The sequence below is a fragment of the Atta colombica genome, unplaced genomic scaffold (genome assembly GCF_001594045.1).
Source record: "Atta colombica isolate Treedump-2 unplaced genomic scaffold, Acol1.0 scaffold147, whole genome shotgun sequence".
NCBI classification, from domain to species: domain Eukaryota; kingdom Metazoa; phylum Arthropoda; class Insecta; order Hymenoptera; family Formicidae; genus Atta; species Atta colombica.
In genome coordinates this window covers 255,344-281,526 of record NW_017259236.1, presented here as the reverse complement: position 1 = coordinate 281,526, position 26,183 = coordinate 255,344, and the positions used below count along the sequence as shown (strand labels likewise).

At 31.6% G+C, this 26,183-nt stretch overlaps 1 protein-coding gene across 4 annotated transcripts in view; it reads right to left on the bottom strand.

Moving 5' to 3' along the window:
- The window catches only part of LOC108685209 (tyrosine-protein kinase PR2), a 330,449-nt gene that overhangs the window by 72,925 nt on the left and 231,341 nt on the right, over nucleotides 1-26,183 (bottom strand). For all 4 annotated transcript variants that reach the window (XM_018189894.1, XM_018189897.1, XM_018189895.1 and 1 more), the window contains one exon: nucleotides 4,993-5,603. In XM_018189894.1, coding sequence (XP_018045383.1) covers nucleotides 4,993-5,603 — 611 coding nt within the window. The remainder of the gene's footprint in view (nucleotides 1-4,992; nucleotides 5,604-26,183) is intronic.

Sequence of the window (26,183 nt, the reverse complement as noted above, 5' to 3'; positions counted from 1 at the left end):
ATATATATATATATGTATATATTTGTTGGTAAATTTCATTTTCTGAACTTTAGCTTACTCAATAACGTGTACCACAAGCGATTGGAAAGAAAAAGAATTTGTTACTATCTTATTGATTTGCGATAATTTTTTTTAATATCTTGCACTTCTTTCTTTGTCATATTGATATTGTATTAACACCTTTTTGGCTAGTGATTTTGCATTCTAAATTAATTAACTTGTTTGTAATGCTTTATTGTCATCTGTATGTACTGATGATGGTCAAATCTTGATCGAAACATCTATGTTTTCTTATAGAATAATAATAAATATAGTATTTTCGTTTCAACATCTGTCGTCGTGGCTGTATGCTCCTTATTTATATTAATCTTACATAATCTGTATTATTGTTAGTACCAGCTCAATTTTCTATTTATATAATCTATCTAAACTAACCTGTTTACTATGGTATATACCGAATCTGTTAAGATTTATACGTCTATTTTTGCTATGTTGTTATGTATTCATAGCTTCACTGTCGCGCATGCGATAAAAAACTCGTCTCATCTAACAATATTGCCCGGAGGGTGGAGGGGGAAGGGGAGCAAGGGCAGATCCAGAGAGTTAATCTGGGAAAGGAAGGGTGATGACAAAATATAAATTATTTATTGATGTTATTTTTAATATTTTTTAATTATTATATTTTTATTACTTATTGATTTATTATATTTACTATTATTATTATTATTATTATTATTATTACTACTATTACTATTGAATTGGAGAAAAAGTTCTGCGGAATTCTGTTAGCTTAAAATTGTACAGAATATATTTATTGTAAAATTTTCGACTATTTAATGTAAAAGATTAAAGTTTTTCTTAAAAAATGTTCGTTTTAAGAAAAAAATGTTCCTTTAGGGAATGCTTTTCAACGACTATTTGTTATCAAATTACATGCGGATTAAATAAAATAGCATTCTGATTTTGATTGCTCATAACTTCGTTAAAAATCATCGTACCGTAATTAATAAAACAGATTCTTAAAGCTGAAACTTTCACGATATAGATTCTATATCGTTACGGTTTGGAGTTTTCCTTACAAAATCGTTTTTTAAAAATTTTTCTACGATTTTTTGTTCTTGAGTTAAGTAAAAAAAATTAAGTAAAAAGGAGTATTTTAACTTTGATTGCTCATAATTCCATCAAAAATCATTGTATTGCAATTATAAATTAAACAGATTCTTAACTGAAGTACTGCAATTATAAAAAACAGATTCAGCTTCCAAAGCTGAAATGTTGTTGTCTATCGAATAATATGGTAATTTTTTAAATAGATAATCGAAAATTTTTGCAAATTTTTTTGGCATGTGACAGACCTACAAAGTAAGAAGAAAAATTTCTCTTTTTTTCAGCTGATGATTTTCTATATAATAAAAATTATAAAACTCACATAAATTCAAAAATATAGTTCGAAAGTATCCATTCGAAAATATTCAATCGAAAGATTTCAAGCTTTAAAACCTTTTTCTTAAATTTAAATTTTGATCATTGTTAACGAAGGTATTGTATATATATAACTTTTTTGAGCTAATAAAATACTGCAGAACTTTTCCTCCAATCCAATAGCATGATCATAAAATATAAATTATACATATCTATTTAGCACATTATTAGACAGATATATATTTTTATACACTGCTCAAAAAAATTATAGCATAGAAAAATTGTAAATAAAAATTAGCAACTAACGATAATTTTGTGAAAAATTACCGTAGCATATTTGTTTTTTAATTAAAGCATAAAATCTCTATTTTAAAATGTTATGGCCATATTTTAAATTTAATACATCCCTACTGTGCTCTCCAAATATAAAAGTGTGTTTGTCATAATAAAAATTGCAAAGATTCCATATTGATGGAATACACGAAAAAAAATCACAGCAGTCCTTTTTTTTAATTAAAGGGGAAAGTTTGAACTTTAGCTCGCTGCAAATGGCATTTCCTCCAAAAAATTTTACAAAGTCCATGTATTCCGTCACACTTTACAATTCTCAATATAACAAACATACTTTGAGAGTATACGTAGGTATAAGGCAGGAGTGCATTAAACTTAAAATCTGGCCATAGCATCTTAAAGAGATTTCCAGCTTTAATTTAAAAAAAAACTTTTATCCAATAATTTTTTGCAAAGTTATCGTTAGTCAAAGTTGATCAACAATTTTTGCCCACAATTTTCCTGTGCCATAATTTTTTTGAATAGTGTATATACATTAAAGAAATGATCATGATTAGAACGGACTCTCTATGTTTAAAATAATAATAATAAATAAATTTTCTTCCGCACTAACTCTTATTAGAGCCTTGAAATTTATTTATTATTATTATTCTATATACATTAACGTAATATGTTATTTGAAAACAAATTTTGTTATATTAGGTTACAACTTTGCTTCCGCCGTTTTTTTTCCGAAATTTGAGGCTTTATTGTAAAAAACTGATTATACATTTATGATTCAAAGTGTTGTCCATCGCTGGCCACTACTTTCTCTCATCTTTCGGGTAGCGTACGAATCCCGCGTCGAAAAAACTGGTCATCTTTTGAGGCTATCCACGAATCGATCCAATTTTTTACTTCTTCATAAGACCGGAAGTGCTAGTCATCCAGGCCGTGTGCCATTGATCGAAACAAGTGATAGTCAGAGGGAGCAACGTCTGGAGAATACGGGTGGGGTAGGACTTCCCATTTCAACATTTCCAAGTATGTCTTGACCACTTTCGCAACATGGGGTCGAGCATTGTCATGCTGCAAAATCACTTCATCGTGTCTCTCGTTGTATTGCGGCCGTTTGTCTTTCAATGCTCGGCTCAAACGCCAATCAATTGCGTTCGATACCGATCGCCTGTGATTGTTTCAGTCGGTTTTAACAGTTCATAATACACTACGCCGAGCTAGTCCTACCAAATACAGAGCATGACCTTGGACGTCAAAATCATCGTTCTTGAAGCGTTGAAACCATTCACGATACGTTCTTTCACTAATAGCGGCCTCACCATAAGTATTTGAGAGCATTCGAGGAGCCTCAGCCGCAGATTTCTTCATATTGAAGTAAAAAATTAAAATATCCCGCAAATGACGAGAATTTGGCTCGTAAACTGACATTTTCAATCGAGAATAACTTTATGATGCAGACACAAATCGACTAATGGGGTTATGTTGACAGATGCCCAAGTTTATTGTATGACGTCTATGATCTATTTATTTCGACCACCACTTACCGCTAAAGCCATCTATAGGAAAACGGCGGAAGCAAAGTTGTACACCTAATATAATAAATTCTAACTTTCTGTTTTTTTCTAACTTTTTGTTTGGCCAACTCTGGGAGGGCGGCTGTCCCCTTTGCCCCTCCTCCTCCTTGGATCCGCCACTGGGGGAGACGAATGGATCTCGCTTCGCGTGGAAATCCGAATGCTCTTATGCAGGGATAAACCTCACTTTGCGTGGAAAATCACTTCCCTAGTCCACCCCATATTTTCTCCCCCTCCCTCCCTACCTAGAATCATCCGATTTTCTATACAAAGTGGGAAATAATTAACTATGATTGTTAATAACTTTTTTAATGAATAATAACGAGCGTCGGCTGAAATCTGTTGGAGGTTACTCAGGATCGTGATCTTCATATTATATTGTATATCAAGGTCGAGGTCATCAAAGAAGTTTTCCCTAAAGTGAACATTCACCAAAAATTCAAATGAGGATAAGCAATATAGAAGATAAAAATATTAAGAATCGATCACATTTATAATCTTTAATAGTTCATATTGCAAATTATGTCACATTCTCCTTGCTTAAAATATTAAATATATATTAAACTAAATTTAAAATTAAACACAATGTATTAAGTTCCAACAAATAAAATTCAAATAATCGAATTATAAAAAGGCAAAGAAGACATGCTTGATATTCGTGCATAATATTTATATGTTTATAATAGAATAATTATACAAACATACATACAACGATTCGATCTTTTGATCGATCATCAGGTTCACTTCAGTGTAATAAAAGGATATTCAAGGATAGCATTTTAAATTTTATGCTATTACTATTGACATACACTAATAAGGAGAGGCTACGTTCTGCTTTTCATTGATTTTGATCAAACTTACAGTTAGAGGAGTCTACCAAATAAACAATTATAAAGCCGTTTCCGCTAATGGGCCTTAAAAGCCGAGTAATGAGCATTTAAAAATATACCAAAAAATCTGAAAACAGTCTAATATTTCGGAAAGTATGCATTTTTTAGAAAAATATCTTAGACAAAAAGGATTTAATAAGATGGTAGGGTTTAATAAGATGTATTTATTGGCTTTATTGGTTTGACCTTGAGAGGCGTCAACCTTAATTTAATCTTGGCGATGCTACTCAAAGTCAAACCAATAAAACCAGTAAATACATCTTATTAAGTCCTACCATTTTTTGTCCAAAACATCTCTCTTAAAAATGCATACTTTCCGAGATATTAGACTATTTGCAGAGTTTTTGTATATTTTTAAATGCTCATTACGCGGCTTCTAAGGCCCATTAATGAAAACGGCTTTGCAGATGTTCATTTGATAGGCTCCTTTAACATCGCTACAAATTTGATCAAAATCGAAGAGCAGAGTGTAACCTCTCCTTGTAAGTTTTTCACAAGAGATTATGGATTAATTCAATTTGACATTTGTAAATGTGCGAATTTCATTATAATCTCAATCTTAAGAAGAATTTAAAATGTAAAATAGTTGTAAAGTTTTATTATATTGAACCTGATGTGAAAAAGTCGAAATGTCCGTTGTATGTATGTTTGCATAATTGTTCCATTATAAATATATAAATATTGTACACGCACGAACATCAAGCATGGCTTCTCTGCCTTTTTATAATTTGATTGTTTGAATATTAAACTAATTCTTTTTCCATTTAATGTTTTTTAAATAAAGATAAAAACTTATAGTAGTTTGTGGAAAATCTTACCTATTAACAGAAGCTTCTGAAAGATAGTTGTTCTGTAGCAAAGTCTCATCGATTGCCGTATCAAAATTCTGTAACATGAAATGTCCATCCACTTGATCTTCTACAGATGGCACAGTTATTGCCATCTTGGCTAGTGTTCTTGTGACACCACCTCCAGGTATAATTAAAGGATGCTTCCTTTGATGTCGTGGTAAACTAGATTTGGGCTGAAGTGTCTTTGAGCGATCTCTAGGCGGCAGAGGTATTGGGTTCTCATCGATGTTACTCTGATTCTGATTATTCTCTATTTCCATAGAATGATGTCTTTCAAGAATGCGTGATTGAGGCAGAGATAAAATTGCATGAGGCGATGGAGGTGCTCGGACTTTGGGCAAAGTCATCGCGCCACTATGGTGCATCTCGAAATGGAAGCCATGCTCATCAGATACGTCTTCTGATTGCGATAACATTGGGTAGCCCAGAGTGGCATGTTTGTTCCCACGAATTCTAGGCCTTACTATAGATAATCCTGAACGTAACATGCGCAACGGATTCGTGTCTCCAGTACTTTCCAATGTTGGCGTCTCCACCAAACTGTTGTACACTTCCTTAGCTTCTTCCGACAGGGTGGCCTGAATATGTTGTAGGAAGGGATAGATACAAGGATAGAAAAAACAAAAATTAAACAAAAATAAGAAAACAGAAATTATAGATGTGGAATTATAAACTTTCGCTCTTTTTTTTACATTTGCATTTGTATTCTTTCTATGTCTTTCTATCTCCTTCTCCCTTTTTTATGCATATAAATGTGCATGTTGATGCGCACATACACATACGTTATTTTTGATATTGTATATCAAAATTTAATAATTATCTTGAATAATTATTAACAAACCAATTGCAATATTTGACTAAATACTAATTACCATACTCCGTGCACTGAAAAATTTCATGTGTCTTTTCACATTAATAAATATAATTTATTTCAGAATTCCCAAACTTTTTCATTACTAACTACACGTTTTAAATTCAATTTCATATAAAAAAATTACTTTTCGAAAAAAAGAAACATATTTGCTAATTAAAGATGAATTATTATATTTTCAAATTTTAAAAACATTAAAAATATATAATACAATAAAATTGTTTGAAAATAAAAAATAAAATAAATATATAAACACACATGCGCGCGCGCGCGCGCAGACACACAGAGGGTGAGTTTGATAAAAAGTTCATCACATTTTTTTCGAAAAAAGTTAGAGATAGGGGGAAGATACCTATTATCAAAATTGTAGAATAAGTGGAGGAGGGGGACATACTTTGATGACTTTGAGTGATAACTTAAATGTTCTTAGTTTTCATACTACCAATAAAAATTTTTTTTTAATAAGAAGGATATTTTTTATTCGTTTGATCGATAATGCCCAATGAGCTCAATAATTTTACATTAGAGTATCCTTTCAAAAGTTTAACTATTGTCAAGATAAAAACTTCAAAAATAATCAGATGCTACGTTGATCTGAACATGCCTGTAGTCTTCGTGAAAAGTTGCTTGAACTTCTTCTGACTTTTGAATCGTTATTTTGCAAAAAATATTTTTTATTCTTTCTTTTATGTTTTCCGAAGTATATTAAGTAAGATAGAACAAAAAAGTAAGCTTCTTCATTCTTTCTCAAAGATAATAGTCCAACATGTTAAATCGAGAAATGCACACAGAGAATAACACAAGCTCATCTCTACTAATCCATTTATTTGGAAACATTCTGTTGAACTCTCGCCTCGTATTTACAATGAAGTGAGGTGATGTACTAACTAAAATTACATTCGAGCCCTATCTATCAGCAAATATCTTCCACTAAATTTGGAAAATCATTTCTAAGAAAAAGAACAAATTTTTCGGTTGTTTTCTAAGAAATTTCTAAAAATAAAAATGGTCCAATTAACCGAATGCCAATAACATTAATACTCCTATTATTGACGGTCCACATATCAAAAACTCCTTCATTAGAATATAACATTTTTTAAGAAACTTTACTCACAGAGTACTTGCACCTGTGTACTTATCAATTCCAACTCAAATCTTAATAACAGAACATAAAAATTTTTGAATAACTATAATTTGAATAACAAGAACTCAATGAAACTAACGGATCGGTAGAAATGATCCTGTATTATTCACCTTTTTTCACGATTCAAAAGTTAAAAACTTTCCAAAAAGATTGTAGGCATGTCTCAATCAACATGGTGAATATTTTAAACAGTCTCACTTATTTTGGCTTATATAATATTAAATTTTCGAAAAGATACTCTAATACAAAGTTATTCAGCTCATCGAGCACTATCGATAGAATGAGTAAAAAAGACCTTCTCATTAAGAAAAAAAATTTTTTATTGGTAGTAAGAAAACTAAGAACATTTAAGGTTAAGTTCAAGATCAACGTATGTCTCCCTACTTATCCTGCGATTTTGATAATGCGATTTGATAATCTTTCTCTAACTGTTTTCAAGAAAAACGTGACGCACTTTTTTATCAGACTCACCTTGTATATACAATATACAATATACAGAGTGTCCCTGTAATTCATCCGACATACTCGTGGGCAAGTAGAGCGGACTAAAAAAACTGAGTCGAAAGATCTCTTACCATTTTGCAATTTATAATAGCTAACAAGATATTAGTTACCAAAAATTGACGAATATTGGTTTTCAATAATTTTTTCTAAAATATTATCAATTTTACAAAAAATCTATAAGAGACAAAAATTGTATATTTTCTTCTCGTAAAATTCTGAAAATTTTTTCAAAATTTTTTCAGAATTTTTAAATAACATATTTTTATATGTTAGTAAAAATAAGAAAGTGCAGCACTTAAAAATTGATAAAAAATTCTGAAAAAATTCTTAGTTTTATAAGAAAAAAATAAACAATTTTTGTCTCTTGCGATTATTTTGTAAAGTTAATAATATTTAGAAAAAAGGTATTAAAGATTAATATTGAGCAATTCTTAGTAATTAATATCTTGTTAACTATTGCGAAAATTGCAAAATAGTAGTGTGTGTGTGTGTGTGTGTGTGTGTGTGTGTGTGTGTGTGTGTGTGTGCGCGCGCGTGTGGGTGTGTGTGTGTGTGTGCGTGCGCGCGCGCGCGCGCGTGTGTGTGTGTGTGTGCGCGCGTATGTGTATGTGCGTGTGTGCGTGTGTGTGCTGCGTGTATGTGTGTGTGTGCGTGTGTGTGTGCGTGCGTGTGTGCGTGCGTGTGTGCGTGTGTGTGTGCGCGCGTGTGTGTGTGTATACAGGATTGTCCCGTAATTCATGTATATATAGAGTGTCTCGTACAGACTTGAATACGCTCAAGGGAAGATTCCTAAAATATCGGGATACCCTATCCTTTTCTGTGCGCGTATCTTGATAGTGACAATACTCAAGAATTTACTTACTTTGACAATACTCAAGAATTCTCATCTTCCTCACCAATTTTGAAATTAGGCTTATTCGATGCGTTTTTCACGAAATGAACGAATCTAGTAAAAAAACGTCTCTCTGTCACGTAGATCGAGTTAATTGTTGAAGTTAACGATTATTCAGATTAGGAAATCTGTCACATCAATGGTATAAAAACATGAGAACATGTGAGAGGCAGAATAAATATTTTCTGCTTTAATCTCAAAATCAATAAGAAAGATAGAATTCTTGAGTATTACCTTTACTTTTATATCTTATTTTATTTTTTTCAGTAATATAAATGTCATCAAGATGCGTGCGCAGAGAAGGATAGATTGCCCCGAAGGATAGATTTTGCCTTTCACTCTGCCAAACTCAGCATATACTATAGAAAAAGTATATGGACGTCTATGGTTCCATAATTATTGACAAAGCGCTTTTTATATAGATAAAGCGAACTAAACTGATAATGAGTCGAAAAGTCTTTCATTTTGCAATGATTAACGAGATATTAATTGCTAAAAATTGTCGAATATTGGTCTTCAATAATTTTTTACTCAAATACTATCAACTGTACAGAAAACCAGCAAGAGACAAAAATTGTTTATTTTCTTTTCATAAAGAAAAGCTCTAAGAATTTTTTCAGAATTTTTTATCAACTTTTTAGTACTGCATTTTTTTATAGTTAACTATTTTTAGTAACATGAGAAAATACTTCGGAAAATATGGTAAAAAATTCTGAAAAATTTCGCAATAAAATTAGTTTATTTTAATTTTTATAGAGGATTCATCTGTATATTAGTTAAACTCTAACAGTTGTTTAATTGACTTCGCACTTATCATCGATATTTCGTGCGACTGAATATTTTAATTAAATGTCACTTCAATATCACTTTTAATTTATCATTAATTCGACTAATCATGTTGGTACGAATCTCAATTCCATTTGGTAAGTTAATCATTAAAAAATGTTTTAAATATATCAATTAAAGAAGTATTGTCTTGCAGGATTGAAAATCATTTGATCTTGCAACTAACGTGAGAAACATACCCTTGACTTTCCGAATTGGAGCATGCGAAAATAATAACATTATAAACATTATATATAAAAATTTTACACACTGATAACTCAGGATGAAGCTGAAATGATTTTTCTTTTGTATGTATTATGTATTGTTATGCCCGTCGTATGCTGCTTATATCGACACCCGTGATGTCAAATTGCCCAACGACGCGCCGTTGTTGATGATTCGCGACAGGTAGATCAGGAAGAGCAGTCGTTCGTTCGGACGAGCTTTTCCGCCGAGATATCGAGATATTTCTTATTATATATTACGCTGTTCCTAGATTGCTCGTGCTGTATTCTCTTACTAATAAAAGGGTTCCTTATCAAGGAATCCTTATTCTTGAGTTCTTTCTTTCCCGTGGTTCCAAAAAGCGCGATCGTGTGTGTGATCGTTGCGAGGCAGGCGCAACAGTATTATATTGAATTAAAATAAAACATTAGGATAAGATTGCGTTCCAATTATCACGCTTGGCTCTTATTGTCAGTATATTTTTTCTTATCTAATTTTTATTAATTTCCGGAAGTTTTGATGCATGGAGAGATAGACTGCTCAAAATCGGAAATTAATACATTAAATACATAAATGAAAAGAAAATTTGATAAAAATTCAGATTAGGAGAGCATCCCCCATGATCTTTACTTTGACATATGTTGTTGACCCTGAGTGATCTCCAACAGATTTTAATCTCACTCTTCGTTAAAAAGTTATCAAGAACAAAAGTTTGAAAAATAATGTCTTTTCATTATATAGATATTCTTTTATTTTACATAGAACAAAAATTTCCTATTTAAAAATATTTTACTATCCACACAAAGCGACTCTTATCCTATCTTCACACTTCGCGTGGAAATCGCGAGCTTCCAAGCAAGGAGAAGGTGACAGTCGCTTCCCGTAGAAATCGTGCGCCTCTCCAAGAAAGAGGGGCAGGTGGGGATGGAAGTCGCTTCGCATAGAAGTCATGTCCCTAAAGCAGAGGGGAAGGGGTGAAAGTCACTTGGGGGTGAAAAGTCATTACGTAAGCAAGGAAGGGTATAGAATAGTCTTTAATATTATATATAACAGAAATAGAAATTATTTTTCGAACTTTTTTATTAATAACTTTTTAATTAATAACTAAAACTTTGAAGATCAGTCATGATCTTGACAACATATTGCAAAATCAAGGTCATTAGAGGATATTCCCCTAATCTGAATTTTTACTATTAAAATTTTGAAAATTTTAATACATTTTAGTACATACTGTTTGATAATAACACCTTGAAACTGTGTACCGCTTGAAAAAAATCATATTATTAATAACGAAGATCTGACAAATCGCTAATGTGTTTCTGTACTTATCACGTTAATTTTATAAGTTTTTTGTAATAAAAAAATATACTATATTGTATTAAAATAACGGGATAAACTTCCGAAAACCCACGCTCGATTGCCATGAATTTTGGCAAAAATACTCCAAATGAGTGCCCTTAAATGAAATTTCATCGATAAGAAGATTTAATACTAAAAATAAAGTTGTCACCGCCAGAATGGATTACCTTCACATAGCTTTCTTTAAATTACTTCCGAGTAAATTTGATATTGACTTTGATTTCCAAGATCTACCCCACTTTCGTGCATCCCTATAAGATGGAGAGGAGGGAGGGATGGGATGAATCTCATTTCGCGTGGAAATTATTTTTCAGACGCCCTTTAGCAGGAGGGAAAGAGGAAATGGAAACGTCATTTAGCATGGAAAGTCATACACCTCTTGGAAGGGATGGAGGTGAAGAAAGTCGTTTCGCGTGAAAAAGTCGCACGCTCCTTAGCAAAGACCCAGGAAAAAACATGAGATCAGATATCTATTAAATGTCGGAGGCGTTTATATAAAATAAACTATAATAAACTAAAATAACATGTAAAAATATTAATTTTAGACCATGTGACTTTGTATTGCTTTTTGGTTGTATTTTATTACAAAAAACCTAATATTCACAAGCAGAACTTTGTTTATAAAATATTCTTTTAAATTATAAGCAGGACCGCAATATTTGGAAAATTAGCGCCAAAGGGCTTTCATCTGAAAGTTCTTCTCTTATTCCCTAGTACATAAATGTACTTAAATAAATTCAATGTCGGAATTAAATATCGATTAAACGTCTAATTGATATCTAATTGATATCTAATTGATTCGATTTATTTCTTTCTGAGCAAATAAAAAGCATTTCAACGCCCTAAGGTTGTTTTCACATACAGCGTAACTTGCGTAAGCATAATTTGCGTTTGTGTAATAGACACATAGACGATTCATGCTTATAGAATTGTATTTCGATATACATTGTTAATATTAAAAATCCATACATAATTCGTAACATACATGAACTATGACTGCGTTCAGCAAAACGTTTATTTTGCAATTGTTGCAAGTTTTCTTTGCATTAATTGGATTATACTTTTAGATCTAAAGGAATAGTCCTATCTCAGCAGAATCATAAAACAATTGCAAAACTGTTGTGTTCTGCTGAATACAGCCATTATATATTAATATTTCCTATTCCTATTAATATTTTATATCACTGTCGAAGGGACATTGAAATAATAAACATCAACATGGTTTCAACATTGAGTGATGCGAATTATAATATTTCTAAAACAATAGCGATATATAGCTATCTTAATTAGAAATATATAATTCGCGTTGATCGACGTCGAAATCATATCAAATTTATGATTTCTACGCTGCTTTCTATAATTTCGATGTTGCTCAATGTCTTATGTAAACATACGTACAACATAAAACGTCTAGTACATACGATTAGATATGTCTTGTAGATATCTATTAAACCTTCTACAGTCTAAAAGATGACATTTCGACGTTTATTTAATGCGTCTATAGACATACTGTAAACGATCGAATAGATGTCTGTTGTAAGCGTGCCCTGAACATCGTATGCGTCATCTCTGAGCATAGCCTGCCAAGATTGAGGAGACACGGCAAGGAGAGGCGTCGACGAATCTGGGCACTTTCTTCGGATCTCTGGGCTTAGACATAAGTCCGTTGTACATATCTATTTTTCTCTCTTCACCGCAATATAGTGCTAAGTGTGGGTCCGAGATCAGTTAAACACGGAGAGAAACGCGGTCAGTGTTTAGACAGAGAAAAAAAAACGGAAAGGGAAGGTCCCACGCTGCGCCATAATCTCGTGTTGTGTTTCACGATGTATAACGCATTTAATTCAAGAAGTGTTCTTGACATTGTAATCACGAATTCTAGGTGTACGAATAGTGAAACGATAGATATAAAACAAAGAATTCAATAGGCTAAGCACTGTTCACGATGGCCACGAGCCCAATAAACGTGAAGCTTCCCGAGCCGTTTACTATAATTTCAGCAAGCTGTGAAATGTATGATTGAAAAGATTCGACAGATTCGTTTCGGTTGTCAGGAAAGATTCACAAAGAGAAAATCGATTATCATACTTAATGTGCTACTCGATGGAAGAGTATGCTAAGGAGATTTTACTTCAAGTGCTGCCGAAACGCAGAGAATAAAACATTCGCCGAAATAAAAAAAGGCGTTCACTATTTATTTTTCTTCGAAGAAAAACATGATCTTCGAAAGATGCAAACTTAATTCAAGATCACAGTTACCAGATGAAAATGTCGACAGTTTCATCACAACGTTATATTTGCTCGCAAAACACTGCGAATACAATCAAAGATGCGGGACAATCAAAGATGAGTTAATACGTGATCGTATTGTCATTCGAAATAGTAAGACATCTGAACGATTACAACTAAAAGCCGACTTGACACTGTCCGACGCCATTACAATAAGGTAGGCCGAGATTCAAAGAAATACATAGCAAAATTATTCGGGCTGGCAGAACGGCGATATTAGAAGTTTGCAAAGTCGGGGGACTGTGAAAGAAATATTGGAGAATCAAGCAGAAGCCAGAAGTAAAGAAAACGATAGCTGCTACTGGTCAACTTCGATGCCACGAGAATAATCAGAAATATCCAGCATCAAACTCCGTTTGTCGAGAGTGCAAGAAAGTAAGCCACTGGAACAAAGTCTACAAGTCAAAAAGCGTGCGTCAAATAGAGAAAGATGATGATAGCTCTTCAGAAAAGAGCGGTAGATATTTTGTAGGTCATGTGAAAAATGGCACCTCCGATGCCGATCTGTTCGAAGTAAACGTCGAAATTGTCGAGTCAAAATTGTCGAGTCTTCTAAGAAATTAAAATTTGTAATCAATACGAGAGCCGATGTAACCTGTCTGCTTATCTCAAAAATCCCGCAGGAACTAATAAAATAAAGCCAACGAACGATATCGTAAACAGGCCTAACGAAAACCGATGTTAAAGAGTGCGTAGATTTAACTTTAAAAGTAGAAAACGGGAAAAAACATAAGTGCAAAGTCTATATCGATAGACTACATAGATAGATTGAAATATATAAATAAGCTGATAAATAATGATAAATCATGCTTATTAGGGAAAGATATGATTAAAGCGTTTGGCATCGTAAAAAAGATTTGCAAAACTGCGATAACAAGTAAACCTGACGCAAACACCGAGAGGTGAAATTTAGCATCAAAAGAGATTTTCCGAATTGTTCAAAGAATTGGGGAAATTTAGAAATTAGATAAAACTTATCAATACTCGAAACCGTTCGCATTATCACTCCCATGTCGTCTCAATCCCGTTATTAAACAAATTAAAAGCCTAATTACAGAAGTTAGTGGATTAAGTTATTGTATCTGTAGATTTCCCGTTAAATAGTGCAGTCCCATTGTATGCGTACCGAAAATCAACAACGATTCCGGAATTCAACTCTGCTGTGATTACTCAGAATTAAACAAATGCGTAGCGAGAGCCGTTCATCCCATTCCCAAAGTAGATATCACTTTAGCTAAATTAAAAAACGCAAAAATATTCTCTTGGCTCGACGCAAAATCGGGATATTATTAGATCGATTTATCTAAGGAAAGTTAGCTGCCAACGACGTTCATAACGCCATTCGAGCGCTACATGTTCAAGTTTGTCTTTCGGAATTAATTGCGCTCTGGATTACTTCGCGAAATTTTCAGATCTGTTCTATGATATGGAAAACATCATCATTCACATAAATGACGTTCATGTGGCCGCGGAAAACGGAATAACATAGAAAAGTATTACTCGAAGTTTTAAAACGATTGAGAATAATAACTTTAAACGAAGAAAAGTGCATCATTGGCATAAAAAAATAGGTTTTCTAGGACACGTGATCTCCGAAGCCGGAATCGAAGTGTCACCTGATAGAGTATCGACCATTTCCGAGTTTCCTGTGCCTTTTGAAAGCTTTACAACAGTTCTTCGGAATGATTAACTTCGCGGTCAAATACATCCCAAATTATTCATTGCTGCTGGAACACTAAATTCATTACTCAAAGACAAAGTAGCATTCCTCTGCCCCCCTCCTCCCCCAAGAGTAGCCTTTAATATAGTCAAAAACATTAACTCTTCTTCTTAATAGAAACTCCAACTTTCGCGAAATTTGATGAAAAAGAGATAATTGTACAAGCCGATGTATCAAGCTATGGGGTGGACGTTTTAATGCAAGAAGCACAGGAAAAACGCGAGACCATTGCTTAACTTTAAAGACTCTAAGTCAGTATGAGGAAAAATTCAGTCAGATAGAAAAAAAAGCATTGGCTTTAGCTCTAACATGTGAAAAATTTAAAGAATATATCGCCGGTATCAACATATGTTTAGGGACGAATTACAAACCCTTCATTCAGATTCTACAAATTAAACCTCTCGACAATTTAACACTGCGTTTACAACGCATCCGTATTCACCTAATGAGATTCTCGTTTCAGATAAAGTATGTCCCAGATAAATAGCTGGTACTGGTCGATGCACTGTTATGCAATCCGAGATCAAATAAAGAAGAAGTAGAGTTAGAAATTGAGACAAGCCGTTATGTGCAATTCGTAATAAAAAAATTATCAATTTCCTCTCACATGTTAAAAAGGAATTGCGAGGAATCCGATTTTGTGTGCCAAAAAATGAAAAAATATTATTTAACAAATAACCAGACAAAAAATCCACTCTAACGAAGCTCCAATCATATCTTCCATTTATGAATAATATAATCTTTCACAGAAAGTTATGTCTTTTATAACTCAAGACTTGTAATATCTCTCCCACTACAATCCAAAATTCTGAATAATCTACATGATGATCATTTAGGCATAACCAAATGGAATAGAAATAGGGCGAAACAATCCGCATGGATCGATTTATCGAGTCAAAGATTTTGTTATAAATACATTGAAATTGCCTGAAATACATTGAAGAAAGAACAAATCCCATGCAAAAATTTGTAAATGACGAATTTTCGGAAAGACCATGGCAAAAAATAAATTTTTGTAAACAGGAGATGGTTCATGATATCAGTTTTCGGAAAGACCATGACAAAAAATAGATTTTTGTAAAATCTATTTTTTAGTAAAATCTATTTTCTATATAAGGAGATGGTTCATGATATCAATAAACTATTATTCTAGATTTATTGAAATCACAACTCTAAAGTTTCTGACTGAAAAAGAGGTGATAGAAAAGTGTAAAGAGCTTTTCGCAAAGTACAGAATTCCGGAAATAGTGCATAGCGACATTGGCACACAACTTAAGTTTCCAGGCGTTCGCGAGGAAATACACTTTCAATCACATAGTTCTCCAAAGGATCCGCAAAGCAACGGTATGGTGGAAGCCGCGATAAAAATAGCAAAATACTTGCTGAAAAAAGTAGAGGACATAAACAGGCTTACTTGCATACCAGACAACCGCTAGTAAATGAATACTCCCCAGCGGAACTTATGTTTTCGAGAAAAATACTCCATTGTACCAATGCTTCCGAGTTCCATGGGAACTTTCGTCGCTCATCACGATGTTAAAACTAAAGAAATCATTAGGAAAAAAAAAACAGGAAAAAGAAACATATCGCGCAAGAAATCTTCCCGAACTTCACGAGAACGAAAGAGTATGACTAACTGATATGAGAGTTTACGACAAAATTGTTAAAGTAATCGAACATCCAAATTCCTATTTAGTAAAAATTGAGAAAAGCATTCTTCGTCGAAATAGAACACATATAGTATTATAGCGCCCCTGCGCAAGGAAAATGCGAGAAGATTGAAAACGAGTGATCCGATTTTTGTAGAAGAGGATTTCGCACCGAGCGAATCCTGCGTGACAATTCAAGAACAAGCTGAACTTGTGAGTTCGAATTCGGTAATACCAGATTCTCCAGCGCTCGTAACATAATCGGCGTCTTCGGCATTGCGTAGGTCCTTTCGACAAATGACCGCGCCGACTAAAAGACTTTATACTATAACTATATATATTATAGCTTATGAAAAAAAAAAGTTTCTTATTCAATAAAAAATGAGAAATGTTGTGAGCGTGCTCTGAACATCGCATGCACCATCTGAACATAGCTCAAGGTTGGGGAGACACGGCAAGGAAGGGCGAGCCTGGACACTCTCTCCGGATCTCTGGACTTAGATGTGAGTCTGTTGTATCTATTTTTCTCTCTTATCCTCCATCGATACCGCAACAACGTCTAATAGAGATATCCGATCTCGTGTTTCTTTCTGGGGAGAGAGATAAGGTGAAAATAAAAAGCTCGTTTCTTTATAAAAAGTTGCATGCTCCTTGATAAAAGGAGAGAGAGAAAACCATACCCTGTACAAACTTTTATAACTTTAAACATTTTTCGCATTAAATTTTTGTAATACATTTTTATTACAATAATACATTGTAATAAATTTTTGGAATACAGTAGAAATACGTTTAATTTAACTAAAAAAGAAATTTTTTTTATGAAATGTCCTCATTGAAAATGTATTATTTACGGAACTCCAGTTCAGCAATACGCTGAACGATATAACTTTGTATACACATTTTTGGTATTCAATAAACAATAATAATGAAAGCATATAAAAGTAAAACGTGGTAATTTGAGCGTATTCAATATTATATATTATTCTTTGCTAACAAGTATAAAATTTGAATATTTCAACTCTTTTTTGTCTTCATCAGCGAAATGCGTTTACATAAACAATGAGATGAAATCACTTTATCTGAAATAGAATTCACTCCTTGACTTACAAAGTGAAAGAATTTAAAGTTGATGTTAGAGTTCTGCAAAACATCATGATAGTTCACGTTTAAATAATCAAAATAGAAACAATCTTCGATCCTCTCTAAAACAAAATAAGAGATAGCGTGCTATGATAAGAAGAAATGTCAAACAAAGAAAAAACAGACTAAATTCACAAGATTTTGATCGATTGAGTATATTCTCGTTAATAAAGCGTAGTCAAATGGATAAAATATGTATTGCTCGTTCAAAGAACAACGCGAAAACTGTAAGTAGGTAATAGAAAAAAATAAAAGAAGAACATAAATAATATATTATATATTGTAATATATAAGTCAAAATTAAAAACAGAAATTAAAAATTAGATAATAAAAACGTGTATATAATTCAGATGTTAAAAATGGTGATGATAAAAATATACAATCATGTTTTTAAACTATTCAAAATTGAAACATTTGAATGATACAAATATTTCATGTCGGACTGTAATTTCAGACTGTTCGTTTGTAACTGAATGTGTAATATCTCAGATATCAATCTTCTACTTAAAACATCGTTTATAATCTAATATTTTAATGTTCTCCAATTGAATTCATGGTTTAAAAAAATTCTAAGATCTATAATTATAGATTTACTATTTGTAGTGCTGTTAATGTAACAACGATGTTCTTGATCTTCATTTTCAATCATCCAGTTTGTCCTATGATGCATTACAGTCTTTACGGCATATTTTGTATACAATATTTTTGTTATGATCATTTTGGAAGAACATCTTTATGTACTTTTATAAATTTCGCTTTTAAAATCTTTGATATTAAACCTTCGCGATCTAATCTATTTATGGTAAGGGCATTCATTTGGAATATTTCTGTCAAAATTTATAGCAAAATTCATAGCGGATCATTTTTTGAAATTCAATAATTTTTTATATTAGAGAGTTTTGTTCATTTTTATATTCAAAAATCAGATAGTTTATTTTACCTGCGTAACGTGAACAAATATGGTAATCATTATAGAAGACGTTTAAAAATAAAAAATCTAATAGAAAAATTAATTAAATAAAATGATGAGAAATAAAATTAAAAAATTGTGCTAGATAGATTAGAGAAAACGTGGAATTCCATTAAATGTGCCATTAAACATCCAAAAGGTGAATTTATTAATATAGTTAAATTTGTCTTAACATCGACATATTTTACTTTTAATGGAAACATTAAAAACAAATATTTGGCATACCTACAGATTCCCTCCTTTCTTCTATCATATCTGATATTATAATGGAAGATTTAGAAAAGTGCTGAATTCTTTGGAATTTCTACTTACTTTAGATATATTGATGATGTCTTTATGATCGCACCTAAAGATAATGTCACTCAGATTTTTTTTAATTCATTTAATGTATTTATTGTGAACAATATGGCTCAAATTTATTATTGAATAAAGGAAGGCCATTGTTTGAATTTTCTGGATCTATCGGTCATCAAAAGACAATACAATTATTTTAGATTGATACTATAAAAAGACGTTTTTGGGTAGGTATTTATTATTCTTTTCGAATCATCCTACATGCCATAAGATTGGAACTATGTACAGGGTGTCTGACATAACTATGATCACGATTTTTCCGGCATTTTCGATGATCTGACAAAAATAGTTTGGATAAAAGTTAATTAGTTTTCAATCGGTTACAAATTGCAATATCAAAAATTTGCAAAATACTCTCTTTTAGGAAAAAAATCAAAGTCATCTTAATTTTTTAATGATATTACATATTTTTTACTTCATAATATCAAGACGAGTTCAATGGCCCGCTATGATCTTGAGATGATCTTACAGTCATGGGATTAATGAACGGAAACGTTTTCATGAAAAATTATTTTATTTGTATTAAATTTTTTATATAGATTAATTTACAGTAGAAAAAGATTTTTGTATCTGCTATTTTTTCACAGACATGAATTCTTGTTTTTTAAATTATTGTATATACAAAACAATAAATTATACCAAAAATATAACTAAAATATAACTAAAAATATAACTAAAAATATAACTAAAAATAGTAATATAACAAAAAAGTACAATAGAACAAAAAATTACGTTATATTAACAAATTTAATGAAATATATAATTACAAGTTATATAAGTGTTCAAATTATCCATTTTCATGTAAGCATAATTCTGCACTATGTAATAAATTTCCATTAGTTGCTCCTATAATGCTGTCACGGCGATTTCTTCGCATGCTATACAGATTCGCTGCTTTAAATGTTCCATATTTTGAATTGATTGCAAATGACTCCATAGAAAAAAATCTAGGTGACAAATCGCGAAATCAAGGTAGTCAAATTTCTTTTAAATGTGTTAAGAGTATTGCTTGCAGTTGTTTAAATGGTTTGTTCCTTTGCTTCTTTTCAAATGCTTCTTCATAATTTCTTAAATTCTTTTCAATGTTTTTAAAACATTGTTGCACACAGGTGATGTTTCTGTGGATACTTTGTGGCATACAGAATTGCAGTTTCACGTGCATTCTTTTTACATTCATCGAATATTAGCAGCTTATCAACTTTCTCATTACAGGGATACATTTTCGACAAACTGAAATTGAACTACAATTTGCTCTAACGACAGACTAAGACTGAACATAAGAACTTGAAGTGTTCGAGCTACGCTATACTAAATTATGTTGATATTTATTCTACGTACTACATACACGTGTGTAATAAATTGTGAACTACATTCGAGAATATCATGAATTCCAAAATGACTATGTCTGTTCCTCATGTCTGACTGTAAGGTCATCTCAAGGTCATAGTATAGTAGGTCATTGAATTTGTCTTGACAGTACTATATTATGAAGTAAAAAATATGCCATTTTAAAAAATTAGGGTGCCATTTTAGTGCCATTTTAAAAAATTAGGATGATCTTCATTTTTTTTCTAAAAAAGAATATTTTTCAAATTTTTAATATTGCAATATGTAGCCGATTGAAAACTGACTTTTATCCAAAATAATTTTTGTCAGATCATCGGAAGTACCGGAAAAATTGTGATCACAATTACGTCGGACACACCCTGTGTAATTTGATTGATAGAACGATCTTATTATCAAATTCTGCATTTTATAAAAAGATAGAACTAATAATAGAGATTTTGAAAGGTAATGATTATCCTTTAGGAATGATTTTCAATTGTATTAATAAAAGAATTAAAAGTTTGGTTATTAAAAAATCCACAATGGCAAATAATAACACTAACTCAAATTTCGGTGACACTGATGAAGTTGTAAGAAATTTAATGGTTTTCCTATATGTAAGATTCATTTCCATAAAATTACTAAGTCTATTAACAAATCCACAAATATGATTGACTATATATAAGTGCTTAAATAAGCTTAATAAATTTATCAAAGTTCAAAGACAAAAATCAACATAATAAAAATAATAACACTATATATAAATTAAATTGTAATAACTGTGATTACGTTGCCAAACGAAGAGACAATTACAGACAAGTATTAAAGACCATCGCAATAATATAAAATTAGAAGTCCAAACACTCAGTAATCACGAAACATATCATAATAAACCGAAACAAATCATAATTTTAATTTGGAAAATATTAGTATACTTCACTTTGAAAAGAATTATCGCAAAAGAAATATTTCTGAAATGATTCATATTAAAGAATAAAAAAAAAACGGTTTAAATTTAATGAAAAATACTGAGTTATTGGACACCTCTTATTTTAACATACTTGACGATACACGTAAACATAAATTGTCACAGTTTTGAACAAACTTTTTTTTACATTCAATTTTATTGACTTACTTTTATTTGACCTACATATTACATCAGTCAATTTTCAATTAGTAACTGTCAACTTCTCATTTTAATGTACTTGTCCAGATCTCCGTTTAGAATTTTAATTACAGTATTTTATGTAAATTAATATAAGTTATGATTTGATTCTGTGCTTCTTATTCACATTAATTATATTATATTAATATATCTTCTCGTTCTACAGACTATTAATCATAAAATAATCATAACAAAGTCTCAAATCATTTCAGTCTGTGACAGATTCCCGATTTTAACCGAGAAATTTGGCAAAATTATTTAATTTAAAGTCATTCTAATTATTAGCTCGAAATAAGCCACAATTTTGTTTAATCTGTAAAGTTAAAATGTTGTTCTCTTTCTTGAAAAATATATTCCATAGGAAATCGGGTTAAAACCGGACAGAGAATGCATCTAATATAAATAAAAAGGAAGTTATAATATGACTTTACTTTTTCACTTACTAAATAAATAGAGAAAAAAATAGTTTATACAAGAATAAGAATGCAAACATGATAAAAGAAATAAGAAATAAGAAATAATTTCAATCTATCAGAAACTATACATTCTGATGTATCCGATTTCTATTAAATTAAAATTCCTTATTCCTTATTCTTTTTATAATAATTTTTGCACAATAATTGTTTGCACAATAAATAAGTTGACGCATATGATACTGATTGGCTGCCTCTACTATTCCAATTTTCCACACCGCACGCACGCACGCATGCAATCATAGAACTGATTCTTGTTGAAGATATCGCAATCGCGTTCTCGGAAACGATATTAAAGAATCGCATATATTTGATATCGACCGTATTGATAAGGCTATTTAATCGATTGAACGTTACATCAATACATCCATCAAATATAGCGTCGTTTCAGTCATTATGTGTATGGTTAAAAAATCGACACGTACGAGCATAACATCATTCAGCGTGCAAATTCTGACCGTTAGTCTAACGCTTATAAAATTGTTTTTGTAATCTTTTCGAAGCATCCTGTAAATATTCCGCTGCTCGTAGAGACCCTTCCATGTTTCGTGAGACAGCGACAGTTCCTGTTCGCGATGATTTTCCAAAATGATCTCTACATCAAGCAATCATCCGTTTTATTCGGCAATGAATTGAGAGATGTAATGCTCCGTTCAATGATCAGCAGGTAAATGATCTTCACCGACTTTTTCGATATTTTATACCCCGGCGCGCTCAGCAAAAATTCATATATCGTGTGTACACCTTTGCCATTGTTATACGCGGTCACGTTACACTCTATGCGGATAACGTTTACCTTCATTTGATCAACATATCCGATTCGGTCATTCTTACTCTACTCACATAATAAACGTGCTTTCTTTCGAGTTACATATTCCGCGCTACTAGGTTTGCGGCCCGGACATTCAGTTAGCGTTATTAAATCTAACTGTTAAACCTAAAAGAAGGATTATCGGTCGAGAAACTTACAATTTAAAGATTAATTATTTTAAGTATTTTTTAATTTTGTTGAGAAGGATATGTGATATCGGGCGCTAGTTATTCTAATAATTTAGTTATGTTAGGCGGCGCTGATATTATTTGTATTGATTTTCCTCTCTAGATAAGAACTTTTCCTTCAAGATTTTCCGTTATTTCTGGATTATTGTATTCCTTCATACGCTTGTATATTGCTAAATATTATAATTAATAAATATATATATATATATTCATTAATTTATGATCTTTATCTTAAATTCCATCTCATATTCGAACTAAGAATACTAAGCCAGACTTATCGATACGATCAAAATGTGTGTCAAATATACGCGATTCTTCAATATCGCATCCGAGAACGCTATAGCGACATCTTCAATAAGCATCAGCTCGTCAATTACAAACTATAGTTTTTAATACGCATAAAAAAAATAAATATGTAATAAAATGTGAATAAACATTTTTTCTTCACATCACTATACATGTACGTACTTTCTTTATTCCCCATTCGTCTAATCCTATGCCTCGACACGTTAAAAACTAAATTTTTTACGAAAAGTAGTTCACAGAAACCTCTTAATTCTGAAGATTAATATAAATGCAATCGAACATCTGTATAGTTCATGAAGACTTATTGAATTCTGAAAATTAATATTAAGGATTGAGAAATTAACTTTTTTTTTTAACTAAATTAAAGTTAACAATCTTAAGTTAAAGTTAACAATCTTGAAAATTTAACTTAGTTAAGATACAACTTAATTTATACTGAAATTAATTGAATTAAAAGTTAAGTTAATAAAAAAAAGTAACTGAAAAGTTAAAAGTTAAATTTGTTTTTTTTTTATTTTTTTAATTCATGATTCCAGTCTCACAAATAGCGAAAATGACAAATATATATACTCCATTTAGAAAATACTCCATATTTTATTTACATGTTTTGTTTATATATACTGCTTAATATATAAGATTCGATTATAGTCTGTGGTATGACTAAAGTTTCAAACAATACGAAGGAGTAGCGATAGTAATAAGGAATAATAAATTTTTTCAACCTAAAAAAATTAGACATCGAAATACACGGTTTTGACAGATTGAAATCTGAGAGTCGATTATGTAATTTGAAATGAAGAAAAATTACAAAAGTGAGCAAATTCATTAGAATATTTATAATTTCATTGATCAACCTAGTGAATTGCTCACTTTTGCAAGTTTCACCTTATTTTAAGTTGCCGCGTATGTCTGAGCCTTAACTTCAAAGAATTAAATAAAAAATTAATAGTTACAGGAAAAATGTAACTAAATAAAGTTAAAAAGAATCTAAAATATAACTAAAATGTAACTTAAAATTAACTAACTTTTTAATTTTTTAATTTAACTTTTATCTTTTTAACATTACTTTTTGACAAGTAACATCTCTCAGCTGATTACTGTCAAATTTTGAACGGAATTCATCACATGGTTTCATTTCTGTAGATTAAAGCGAACAACCTTTGCATTTTTTGCAAAATGGAAAAAAAACGAGTTTCGTAGTGATCTACATATGAAAGGTTTAACGCCGAAAGAAATCAAAGCCGAGTTGGATAATGTTCATAACACATCTGCATTCATCAGCGTTTGCGACTGTATACAATTGGATGAATTTAAACGTGTACATCCACATGTGATGCACCTCGTTCGGGACGTCCAATTGAGACTGCCACGCCAGAAACTATCGATAAAGTCCATGATATTATTTTCGACGAGTGAAAGTGCGCGAGCTTGTTGAGGCCACAGGCATATCACATGGCACAGTGATTTCAATTTTACACGAACAATTGGATATGAAAAAGCTATTGGTAAGATGAGTGTCGCGTTTGTGCCTCACTGTGAACCATAAGCGCGACCGTGTGACGATTTCAAAACAATGTTTGGAGATATTTCCAGATGAATTTCTACGTCGATTCATTATTGTGGAGGAAATATGGATCCATTACTTCACACCCGAGACGAAGAAACAGTCAAAAACAATGGACTTCACCGGGTGAACTAGTTCCGAAGAAGGCGAAGACCGTAAAGTCGGTCGGAAAGGTAATGGCCACAGTTTTTTGGGATGCACACGGTATAATTCATATCGATTATCTTTCGTCGAAGCAAACAATCAATAGCGATTATTATGCAGCCTTATTGGACCGTTTCAACAACATTTTAAAGAAAAAACGTCCCCATTTGGCAAAGAAGAAGGTGCTCTTCCATCAAGATGCATGTGCCCAGCACTGGCCAAATTCAACGAATTCCGCTACGAATTGCTTCCTCAGCATATTCGTCAGATTTAACTCCCTGTGACTATTTCATGTTTTCAAATCTGACGAAATGATTTGGAGGAAAGAGATTCATCACCACCAGAGAGCAGCTCATCGGCGAAACAGAGGCTTATTTTGAAGGGTTGGACAAATCATATTATTTGGAAAACGGCTTGAAAGTTAGACAATTGTTGAATCAAGTAAAAGGAGACTTGAGAAATAAAAATGAATCGATCAAAAAAAATGTGTTTTATTATGTTTTTCTAAAAACTTATTGACTTGCCCTCGTTCTTCCTTATTTTTTATTTTCTCTTGCGATATATTCTCATTATGTATTATTTTGTATATTTGTTATTGTATTTGTATATTTGTTTGAGCATCAATTTATGATGTTCGTGCGCACAATGTCTTTATGTACTCATGTAGTAATTCAACAGAGTAAGAAGATAAAAACCTAGGAAATATAGAAAGAAGAAAAATTGAAACTTTTTTATACGGAAGTTTGATTACATATTATCTTAAAGATTATAAATATCGTTCAATATATCATCACTTTTTCTAGTAGCAAATTCTCATTATCAGATATTATTAATTTTGTAATAATAAAATTTTTGCACTAAAAATTCATTTTTAAATAAAACAGAAAATAAGAGGACTAACCTCCAATGACCTTAATCTCGACAAATGTTATTCAAGACAGATTCTAAACAACATTCAAAAAGTTTTAGCTATCGGTCAAACACCTTGCGTAATGCTAATGCCGGCAATATTGTAACATTCGAACCTTATAACTCGAGAAGTACTTAATAACAAATATTTTATTATACAATATACAATTATACAATAGTATTTTGGAAAGTCTCTCGAAGTAAACTACAAGATTGAGAATCTTTAAGCTACAAGAATATGCAACGAAACATGGGAATTTAAGAAATTGAAGGTGACCTTCATTTAAACGACTATCAAACCAATGGTATTCACTTATATCCCCTTTATAT